General features: G+C 33.9%; 1 protein-coding gene across 7 annotated transcripts in view; it reads right to left on the minus strand.

The window, feature by feature from the left end:
- gne (glucosamine (UDP-N-acetyl)-2-epimerase/N-acetylmannosamine kinase) overlaps positions 1-11,818 on the minus strand; it is a 40,702-nt gene extending 28,884 nt beyond the window's left edge. For 2 of the 7 annotated variants that reach the window (XM_055205833.2, XM_055205835.2), the window contains exon 1: positions 5,372-5,546. Coding sequence is in view for 2 of the 7 variants with exons in the window: in XM_055205832.2 (XP_055061807.2) it covers positions 3,086-3,115 (30 nt within the window). In the remaining 5 variants the exon portion in view is untranslated. Of the gene's footprint in view, positions 1-3,085; positions 3,253-5,371; positions 5,547-8,283; positions 8,299-11,680 lie in introns of those variants that run through there. The other 5 variants (XM_055205832.2, XM_055205831.2, XM_055205837.2 and 2 more) reach the window with 4 other exon arrangements.
- Between the last annotated feature and the right edge of the window lie 153 nt (positions 11,819-11,971).

The following is an 11,971-nucleotide window of genomic DNA, read 5'->3' on the forward strand; positions in this document are numbered from 1 at the left end:
GCAGTGATATTAAATAGAACCGTTGGGTGAAGTGGTCATAGCAGTGTTTTATTGTGAATAAAGCACACCTATTGACCAATCAGAATCAAGGATTTGAACTAACCGTTTTATAAATATATATAAAATACACCGGTAAAATGTCCATAAATATAAATAATTAATAAAAAGAAATGAAAAGATATATATATATATATATATATATATATATATATATATATATATATATATATATATAAATGTGTGTGTGTATATGTGTGTGTATATGTGTATATGTATATGTATATGTATATGTATATGTATATGTATATATATATATATATATATATATATATATATATATATATATATATATATATATATATATATATGTATATGTATATGTATATGTATATGTATATGTATATGTATATATATATATATATATATATATATATATATATATATATATATATATATATATATATATATATATATATATATATATATATATATATATATGTATGTATGTATGTATGTATGTATGTATGTATGTATATATGTGTATATATATATATATATATGTGTATATATATGCACACAAACACACACACACACACAGTATATACTTTTCATTTCTTTTTATTAATTACCCACTTGTAAACTGCTTTTTACTGTTGTTTTTTATTAATATAGTATTTGTATTAAATCTATATGCATTGAGTTGAATTGAGAATCAAGTATAAAAACCCAACCAAGAACCGGAATTGAAAATTTAACCGAGAATCGAAATCGAATCGATCTGGAACATCTGAATCGATACCCAGCCCTAATGTACACACACATACACATATCTAACTTTTACGTATAATGTGGTTCCCAAACCAAAAACCATTCACCATTTTTCTACATTAAGAAAGTACTGATAATTTATGAAAGAAGTACTTAAGTTTTAATTATGTATTTATTATTTATTTACAATCTCAGGAGGACTACCTTGTCATTTACCACCTTATTCCCCAAAAAAGCTGACCAATATGTCAATAAATGAACAGACGTGAACATGCAGTGATTTAAATTTGATTAACTACATATGTATTGCCATTACATTTTCAAACATACTCACAAATATTTATGCGTGACACATTTTATGTTGTTTTTTATTACAGCTAAATAAGGGTAGATAGTGGGAACCTGTTCTGTATCAATATTTAATAAAACAAAAAAACTTAAAGAATCACACCAAGATGTAGATAATTATCAAATCTATCAAGCTTTGTAGTAAGCTTGTTATTATGATCTAAAAACAAAAAAATATATTTCTAATAAAAGTTGAATTTGTTTGTCCCGTGCATAATCATGTGTTTTCATAACAGCTTTTTTGGTTAAAACCGAAAAGTCATAGAAAATGTCTGAAATGCAAATATTCATGTGCTGACGAGAAATGTGCATTGATCTTGATGCAGTTCCCCTTTAAGATATGATAGTTTGATGTGTCTATCAAGATGAAGGATGCATACTAGTTAAACTGGTTGATAAAAGGTTTGAAATGTATGTGAAGAGTTTGGTTCCAAAACGTGATAAACGCCATTTTTGAAAAAAATGAGTTACTGCCAAAATCAGTATTATATCAGGTCAGTAGTTAAAAGTAAATTCTTAATTTTACGCAAAATCCAATATCCGCCGTGTTATTCTGTCATCTTTTCTCCCTTTTTTCCCAAAATGCGATAAACGCCACTCCCCCTTTTTTACAGAACGCAATAAATCCATTTCTGATATTACAGCCCACCAGTCACGCAATGTAAACAAACAATGGCGAACGCGCTGAGTACACGGAGTCCTAGTTTTCCTCATCTACTTTGTACTTCGTGATCAACAAACAAAACAAAATAATACTTTAATTGCATCGCTAAACCTGTGATGGTTTTCTGTGATGGGAAAGAAACGTAAGCCATCAGCATCTAATAATTTCCCTGTGAGGCACTCGGGAGACGGGTGCTTGTTCTCCCGACAGCATCAAGCTTCTCATGCTAACACATTGACCCCAGAGGATCTTATGAAAAACTTTCCATAATTTTACTCAAAGTCAACGAAAGTCGAGCAGGACCAAAAACATTTTACAGCCTATCGCTGTGAAAAACGTTAGGCGACGACGTCAAGTAACCGCAATGACAGTGATCTTAATATGACAAAGTAAGTGTTTTGATTAATGCCATTAATGTTTATATTTTTAATTAGTGTGTACAACTAGTCAACTAAATGAATATAACATGGCAAAGATGAATGCACATTTATATAGGCTATTGATTCAATAGATTTATAGCATTTTGAATAAAAACTTGTCATGGATTTATTGCATTTTGTGGAAAAAATAATCAGTTTTTATAATAAATCTTTGAAAATCAATTTATGGATTTGAATTTTTTATGTTTTTATAACCTAAAGATGCTATGTGAAAGTTTGTAACAGAAAATAGTTGTTTTCATCTAGTCACTTTCTTGGTATAGAAAACACGTTTTTACCAAAATTTGTCAAAATGGATTTATTGCGTTTTGGAACCAAACTCTTCATTTGTATACGTTTAAAGCACACTCAGCAAAGTGTTTTCAAAAGTTGACAGTCACTAGATGTGTGAGAAACAGTTTTACATCAGCATCAGTAAATCAAGGCTAGTACCATTGCTGATGTAAAAACGTTTCTGACACATTGACAACACAACGTCCATGCTCAAAAGCTCCCTGTGCCAAACTCCTTTACGCCCCACAACACATGAGGTTATGTCTCGCATGGACGTGTTTTGGAAAAGCTTCATCGCTCTCTTAGTCATCTTGCTATGTAGTAGTGATTCTTTAGCGCTACCCATCTGTCCAACCTGCCCTGTTTCTTTACTGTGAATAAAAATAACAAGTCTGATTGCTCACATTATGATAAATAAAGTGTCCCATCCAGCCAGGAAGACTGAAAAAGCCATGTTTCCAGCACACACACACACCATCATCTTCAAACAGCATCACAAGACTGTAGCAACACCCTTATTACAACCGGGGGAGGGAGTGAAAGAGGTAAAGCGAACGAGGCAAAGGAAATGTCAAAATGGCACCAGACTCACGTGTGGGTTCCTAGCCTGTCCTGGCAGCATGGTGTGAGCAGCGTTATCTGTTTTCCGCGTTCTCTAAACCAAACGAAGGCCCTTTCTCTCTGCTCTCCCTCTATTCGGTGTCTTTCACAGCCATTAAAGCGAGAGAGAGGCACCCATTGCATTCTTCAAACAAAGCGACTACAGTAGGCCAGCCCAGGGGGTGTGGCCAGAACAGTGCCTTGATCAAAGCCCTGCCCCCGGCATCCTGGTGGAGACGTTGTGTCGTGTGACACAACTTGCCTTTAGGCTAGGATTTTCTTATTGCAAATAGAAGAGATAATGAGTACTTTATTTACTTTAAGTCATTGTGTACATGGTAACACTTTACAATAAGGTTAATTAGTTAACATGTGTAATAATTATTAACTAACATAAACAAACCACGAGCAATACATTTGTTACAGTATTTATTCATCTTTGTTGATGTTAGTTAATAGAAATAAAGCTTTTAATTGTTTGCTCATGTTAGTTCACAAGTTAACGTTAACAAGATTTTAATAAAGTAAGTAACTGTTAAAATGAACATTAACAAAGATTAATAAATGCTGTATAAGTGCAGTTTATTATTAGTTCATGTTAACTAATAAACCTTATTGTAAAGTGTTACCATGTAAAGTATACAGTCATATGCGAGTATACAGAATAAAGCAACACAGAGAGTCAGAAATTTGCATGATGGTATATTCTAGGCCAGGGGTTTGGGGCCCTCAGGGGGCCTCCAGGAGGTTCTAGGGGGTCCCCATAAAATTTCAGACCAAATAAGCAATTTTTTTACTATAGGTTTATGGTTTATGTCTCATTTTTCCCATTTATCTCATTTGCATTGACTACAGTTAGAGTAATTATATTTGTTATACATAACAAATATATAACTTGATTTAGGTAGGGGGTCCCTCACAAAAAGTTGTTCCCTGTTCTAGGCTATAATGCCCGTTTCAATTTGCAAACAATTGTGAAACAATCCAACCCCAAACAAGCATAAATGATAATGACGCAATAATAAGACAAACAGTTGATCAGTTTGTCTTTGTGTTTTCTAAAACAATAAAAAAGAGCCACGTCTTCATAGCACGTTACTTCCCTATACAGGCAACATTCCCTATGTAGTCATGCATGAAACTTTTAAACCGTGAGGGTGTGTTGTGTATGAACATACGTGGCACGATCTCCCCCTGTTTGGATTTCAGTGGCACATCCTACTTTAACTGTGTAAATACGTTGACAATGACACATATGCTATATGATCTGCAGAGTAGAAGTTTCCTGCTTTTCAATGCATTGACTGAATGCAAGACAGACTGTGCATATCAAACGTGATACAGCCAAAACAAGCGGATTTAAAAACTGCATACAACCTGTTTCATATATTGTATAATTGATACTGTGATGAATAACATTTTAGACACATTTTTGACAAAAGACACAAGGTATGAAAACAAAAGAAAGGGGCGTCATCTACTGGTGGACTGAGAAAGAGAATAAAAACAGAGCCACGTAAACACAATGGAGATGGACACTCACTTGATGAATGAGATATATCATACATACCCTTTCTCTATGCATTGTAAAGTCTTTTAGAATTACATTTAAGTTGACAATATCTACTAGTTTTGTTGTTGTTTTTACAATATCTAGTAGTAAATCACTGCTGGTCCAAACAAACGACGTAACGTAACTAACATACACGTCACAACTTGCGGAAATATGATTGGGGGTCTCAAAGTTTATTGCCTTTGTTGTTTATTTACTTTTGTATTTAATAAAAAAAGGGTCTCAGAGTTTACAAAAGAAATGGATTACGAAAATAACTTTCATGTTATTTGAAATGTGAATAAAACACCAGTAGCTACATAAACAATGTATACAAGCTATAACAAGAAGAAAATACCCGGGTGACAAAACAGCTACTATCAAGACAAAATCAGGCCACATCTGGTTTCGTTCAAAAATGACAAATCTATGTCACTACATATATTTAATTCATGAATTATTAATACAGTACCCTCTTTTAGACACCAACTACTAAAAGAACCACAGTATTATCGTGTTTTTGCAAGTAACGTACCATGGTAAGACTTTTGCAAGTCTATTGCATTATTACCGTATATACACAATAATATACAAATCCTAGATATATTAACAGTGACCATCATAAACAAAAGGCGTGCCTTGAAATAAAGTTGGTGATAAATGACAAGTTGAAGAAAAGTTGAGCGGCGTCTGTGTGGCCCAAAAACGTGTTATCACATTACTTACGTTTGACACGGATATATGTAGTAAATCCTCTCGAGTGATAACAGGCAGGAGTTAACTGAACTCAAAACATCCAATGTTGATTTATTGAAATCCTTTACAGATTAACGACAGTATCAGGCTAGCCTGGTATCAATGCTAGTACAGTCCTCACGCTGTTCTGTTTTTTTTTTCATCTGTTTTTGCTCGATGGGAAGAGCTAGGACTCGACACAGCTCACTGCTGCCATCTACCGACAGCTCTCCGACAAGCTATAAGATTTTACTTTTTCAAATGATAGGCTGTTGAACATGACCTTAATTTATTTTAGTAATTAATTAAGTACATGAAATACAAACTAAACAAATAGTTTGATTCTCAATTACGTTATTTTGTGTATTATTCGTATAATATAGCTTTTAGGGGAGGATTATCAAAGGGAGAAGTGTTTAAATGTCTGTACGGTGGGGAAAATCAATACAAAGTAACATAACAATTAATAAAATTATTTTTTTAAATCGTTATATTATTTTATTAATACGAATCTGTTGTAATAGACCCATGCATTGCAAATGCAGGACTCTGTTGTTTTACTATCTACCAACATGAAAATTACTGTAGTATACTTTAGTATTTCGTAAACTTTACTAGTTTTTTGTCATTCTACAAAAAAGGTGGAAATGCTTGTCCCTTGCTTTTGCAGACCCCTTAATCATTTAATTTGACCCAATAATCCCATAAGGATATATATTTAATAAGTATAGACAGTCCTTAAAATTATGAGAGAGTTTATTTATTTAAATTTCTTTTTTTCCTTTTTTAAACTTTTTTTTAAATGTCTGGTCCTGAAAATTGCCCTGTCCCTTTGATCATACATGGAAGTTGAACTGTGTACTTATTATTTAAAACCATGTTTTTTATAAAACAAATCTAATTTGTTTGAATTTACTACAACACTGAATGGTAAAAAATACACTATTTATATGAGTAATATCAAATAAATATGTGTCCACCAAATGTATGTCATTGGGGTTACCCTACCCAAAGCACTTTTATTTTGAAGCAATGCATCAGCTCTTTGAAGTTTTTCATGGGTCAAGAGGTCAGTGGAAGAAGTACAGTGGAGGAAGGCAAAAAGGTTTGTGAGATGTCTTAACTTATTTGTCTAAAGTATCATAATATATCTAAGAATTTTGAGATAAGATTTTTTGGATGTCATTAGTGTTACTCTTTATCACTAAGCACTATTCCTTTAACTGAACTGACCAACATAAAAGCATAAAAACAAAACAAGATGGAACATTTTTTAAGTTTTATAATATTCATTATCTATTATTATATTCTAATTTTGTCATTGGTGTTACATTATGTCATTGGTGTTAAACCAAGTTTTGGTGTTATGAATGTATTTTCTTGTACTTTCTAGTAATATTTTGTTGTTGATATGGGATGTAAGACATTGTTGATATTTCAGTGTTTGCATCAATTTTTTTTGGTTGAATATTTTTGTTTTTATTGGTTTTAAAGAAAAAAGTCAAACTGAGAATCAAATAATTTCATACAATGCTGGGTAAAGATGAATAATTTAATTAAACAAATGTTAATAATCAATTATTTTTCTTGCTGTTATCATTCCTCTACTCAACCTTTAACTAAATACACAAGCTGTAATGAGAAAAAATATTTCGTATCAACATTAATGTTGTTTAAATCACAGGTAACAAATAAATGACTCATGGATTCTTTATTAAAATGTATTAAAAAGTTAAAAATGGATTAAGCTCACCGTTTTGCGATTCATAGATTTGTCAAGTTAATTAATGCTATTAAAGAAGTTTTGGGTATATTGAAAGAAGTTCATTTAAGCAGATTTCCATCACCCAAATTCCACCTTTTCTGTAGAATGACCCTATTATAGCATTTTTAACCTTACCATAGTAAATATTAAATTATACTACTGTATACTTTATCGATTTACAATACCAAAATACTACGTCCTGACAACAAAGTATAATAATTACATTGCTACAATTTATTAGAGTTTACTATAGTATTTTTTCGAAGCTTAAAACGCAAATACTCATATTAAACATTTATGTATAAACATTTCTTTCAATAATAATAAATAATATAGGCCTAATAAAATATATTTTATAATAATATATAATACAAAGATATTTTGTGTCAGTTGGACTAGCTATAACCTGTGTAAAGGCTACTACAGTGATGATTTTGTTTTCTTCTTCTCACACCCAATGCAGACAGAGAGAAAAGCTATTGGCGCGTTGAGGATTGTAATAGCTACTGCATCATTCCTTATCAATATCCAGAGCTCGTCGCGTGCCAATACTACATCAGCAGTGCGGCTGGCCGCGTGCTCGCTCGATGCTGCATTGCAGTGGCGCTGGCATGATGTGTGTGGAAGTGGACCGGGTTGTATAAGCAAAGCGGGACTGCGACTCGGTCCGCAAACTGTGACTCGTGAAACCCGAGGCGTCGGTGGGAGAGAGTGGAAGGGGTGCAGTGCTCAACGGAGCATTTTTGACCGGGCGTGTCGCAGTGAAACGTGAGAAAAGGGAAGGGCACTTATCCAAAACACCAACACTGTACACTCCAGAAATGTTCTGAGTGGGGCTGTATGGTTCCATAAAGAACTTGAAACACGTCACATAGCCTATACAAAAGGTTTTTGTAGTTGAGAAAGGTTTTACAGACTATAAAAATAAGAAGGAAGTGGTTCTTTTATGAATATTTAACTGAAAGGTTCTTTGGAGAACCAAAATGGTTCTTTTTATGTCATCAGAACTCTATTTAGATCCTTATTTTAGTGCAATCTAGCAAAGGGTCCATTTTAAAGAACATTTCAAACAAAGGTTCTTGAAACATTTTTTCTAACTTATTTTTAATTGTCTATATGTAGAACTTTTTTGACTAACCTTTAGTGCACTCCAGACAGTAAAGACAAAATTTCCCTGTTGGAGACAGAGATTTTAAGATAAATGCTGCAAAAGTAGAATGTGACATTATATTAACATTTGTTTATGTTTCAACACGTACATGCTTTACCAACAAAGAACAACAATCTTTCATCCTGGCGTAGTTGTGTTGTCACCAAATGCAAGACAAACTGATACTACACATTCTCTGCATTTAAACAGTAAACAAACTATGCATCAGGACAAAGCTGATCACTTAAAGGTGCAGTGTGTAGATTTTAGCGGCAGTGAGATTGTAAACCAACAGCTCAGTCCACCGTTCACCAAAACACATAGAGAAGCACGGTAGCTGCCACAGGACAAACATATTGTTGTTTAAGACAAAATACAGTAGTTCCAAAACACAGTTTGTCCGTTTAGGGCTACCGTAAAAACATAGCCGCACAAAATGGCGACTTTCATGTAAGGGGACCTGTGGTGTATGTAGATAAAAACGTCTCATTCTTAGGTAATAAACACATTAACAGTTCATTATGTAAGGTCTTACGCCGCTGATAAATTAATATAGTTATGTAGATTATATTGCATTTCTGTCAAGAGATTATTATAAATGTTACACACTGCACCTTTAACACTTGTGAGCCAATTGTCTCAAAATGCTTAAATTAGATAGAACAATTAAAATACTTATTATTAGTAATGCGTATATAAATGGATCATACAAGAACATTTATTTTAAGGAGTGCATCTCACAGACTTAAAGGGATAGTTCACCAAAAAATGAAAATTCTGTCATCATATACTTACTCTCATGTTGTTACAAACTTGTATGAATTTCTTTGTTTTGATGAACACAAAGGAAGAAATTTTGAGGCATGTTTGTAATCAAACTCATCAGAGGCACCATTAACTTCCATAGTATTTTTCCTACATGGAAGTCAATGGGGCCTTTGATCGGTTCAGTTACAAACATTCCTCAAAATGTCTTCATTCATGTTCATAAGAATAAGGACATTTATCCAGGTGTGTAACAACATGAAGGTGCGTAAATGATGAAACTATTTTCATTTTTGGCTGAACTATCCCTTTAGTTAGCTTATGTCATTTTATAACCACACACTTGATGATAGATTTTATCACCTAGCAGCACCCCAACTAACATCGGAAGAAACAAGAACAGGCTGTTTGTGGTTTTTCACTTTACACTTCAATTCTGCCCAAAATTTACACAACAATTCAAAGCAAATACACACTTTCATTTTCTGATATTTCTGGGCACCATAGTCTTATATTTTAACCATATAAATGGTTTTACTATGGCATCATCAAACAGCTTTATTTTTGAGATTTAGCAGAATATTGAAACTGAAAATTAAAAATAAATGGTGAGTGATACTGTCAGTCACAAATATCAGTGACCATTACTAATAGCATCTCTGTTTGTGTTTTATTAAAGGAGCAGTTTGTACATTTTTGCGACATCTAGTGGTGAGGTTGCACATTGCAACCAACAGCTCAGTCCACTGCTCACCCCTCGCTTTTGAAAGGCATAGAGAAGCTGCCTTAGATGCCACCGGACAAACATGTCATTGTTGGAGACAACTTAGTAAAAAAGGTTTGTCCGTTAAGGGCTTCTGTAGAAACATGGCGGCACAAAATGGCGACTTCGATGTAAGGGGACCCTCTGTGTATGTAGATAAAAATTTCTAATTCTAAGGTAATAACCACATAACGGTTCGTTATGAAAGGTCTTTATACACCCCTGATTCATATAGTTTTGTATAATATTTTGCATTTCTGTCAAGAGATCCTTATAAAAATTACACACTGCACCTTTAAAGAAACAAATACATCCATATCATGGCAAAGGTCTTTTTATTTTTTGGCGAACTATTCCTTCAATGGGTCTCTTTTGTCCAAGTTCTCATATTTTTGTATATTTTCTGCACGGTTGTCCTCCTCCACTTTTTGTCTATTCAGCTCTCTCTGCGAGCTGATGGAAAATAAATCAGTGTTTCCCATTTGGCCTCAGTCCAGAAAAGATAAATGGTTCAGCAGAATAAAGGTTCAGCAGAAACTGTGGGGTCATAAAACATTCTCTCTCTCTCTCTCTTTCTCTCTCTCAGAGTACTCTGATATTGATCTGCACTCTTAATCAATACAAATGATCATTTCTGAGGGCCTTATTGTTCATGGTGTAATGTAAAAAAATCTAGATGAATATGCCTGTGTAAAAAAGGAAATGAAGAATAGTGGAGGTCTGCTTATTAAAAAAGATAACATATCACTAACCATTTTGAAGGCTGTCCTCACTGATATATGACTATCCACTATTATGCACTATATCAAATCTCAGAAAATCAGTATTATACTGCGTGAGCTTTTTTCTACAGTAAAGAGAATAATGTAATATCAAATATTTTCATGTCTCAATGGGGTCCAGTTGCATCCAGCCTGTTTTTATAAACACTACAGCAACAGGAAGATGTTATGTCTGTCAAGAGAAACTTGGCGCAGTGCAGCGTTACCCTAAGTGTGAGGGAATGTGTGAATTGTGTAGTCATGTCCTGTCTCAAAAACACCATTATATCTTTCTGACTGTTAACTCTTATAGTGTCAGACAGTTTTTGCATAAACATATTGAAACACTAATTAGGTATTTGTTGAATATGCAAGGGAAATTTGGGATTTGAGTGACAGTTTGCTGTTTTCATCTCTGCACTGCAAGTAGCGTGTGCTCTCACAGCTTTAAAGGTATTCATGCAGTATGCCTGTCTTTCTCTTTGTTGCTTTCTTTTATGTATGGGTGGAGTGGTAACAATTTCACATGAATCCAGTTCGTCAATGCTGCACGTATTGTAACAGGTGTCCCAGAAAATGGATACTGCTGGAATGATGTGTGAAGTAGTGCATGCGACAGTTTAACTACTGTTTCAATCAACTTTTTTTTATTGTGTGAAAAAATTTAATGCGGCAGTGCTGTTAACATGAACTGCAGATGTGTTTATTTGGCACTATCACGTTAACAAAGGTAAAGGTTGGGAAGTATACAGTAGCCCAATATGTCAGATATATGTTAGGTTTTATTGCATATATACTAATAGAACATTAAATGTTATTCAGCCAACTAGTCCCAACAAACTTTGCATGTATAAAACCAATTTTCATGGTGTAGTTACCCATTTACATGTTCCACTAATAATAATAATAATATCTATTGTTTTATTATATGAAAATGTATTTTTGTGAAATGATTTGCTTGCTTGTAAATTTCTTTAAAAATAATGCAAATATGTTTACTATTTCATTATGCAATGCCATACATTTAGTTATATTCCCAGGATCACTGTACATACACGTGTCACGTGTTGTGGTCATTGTTATTGTGGATAAGTACCTGTGTGGAGCAAACCCAGTCTGAGCCATCGATCCTGATTCAGCACTTTCGCGGCGCGTTACGAGACCCCGGCTTGATGGTGAAGGTCCTTTCATCCTTCATTCTCCACCAAGTCTGAAAGCATCTGTTATCTGAAGCTCCCAACAGGATCACCTGATAAGACCCGACAGAGGCGTGTTTCTCACCGGCACCTCCAATCAATCGCTCCTCTCTCTGCCTGAGTACGTGGGATGTTTCTGATGGTAAAAGCTTGCGTGTGATGCGTTGGGTTTTGACCGTCTTGCGTTCCGG

The sequence above is a fragment of the Misgurnus anguillicaudatus genome, chromosome 3 (genome assembly GCF_027580225.2).
Source record: "Misgurnus anguillicaudatus chromosome 3, ASM2758022v2, whole genome shotgun sequence".
Lineage (NCBI taxonomy): Eukaryota > Metazoa > Chordata > Actinopteri > Cypriniformes > Cobitidae > Misgurnus > Misgurnus anguillicaudatus.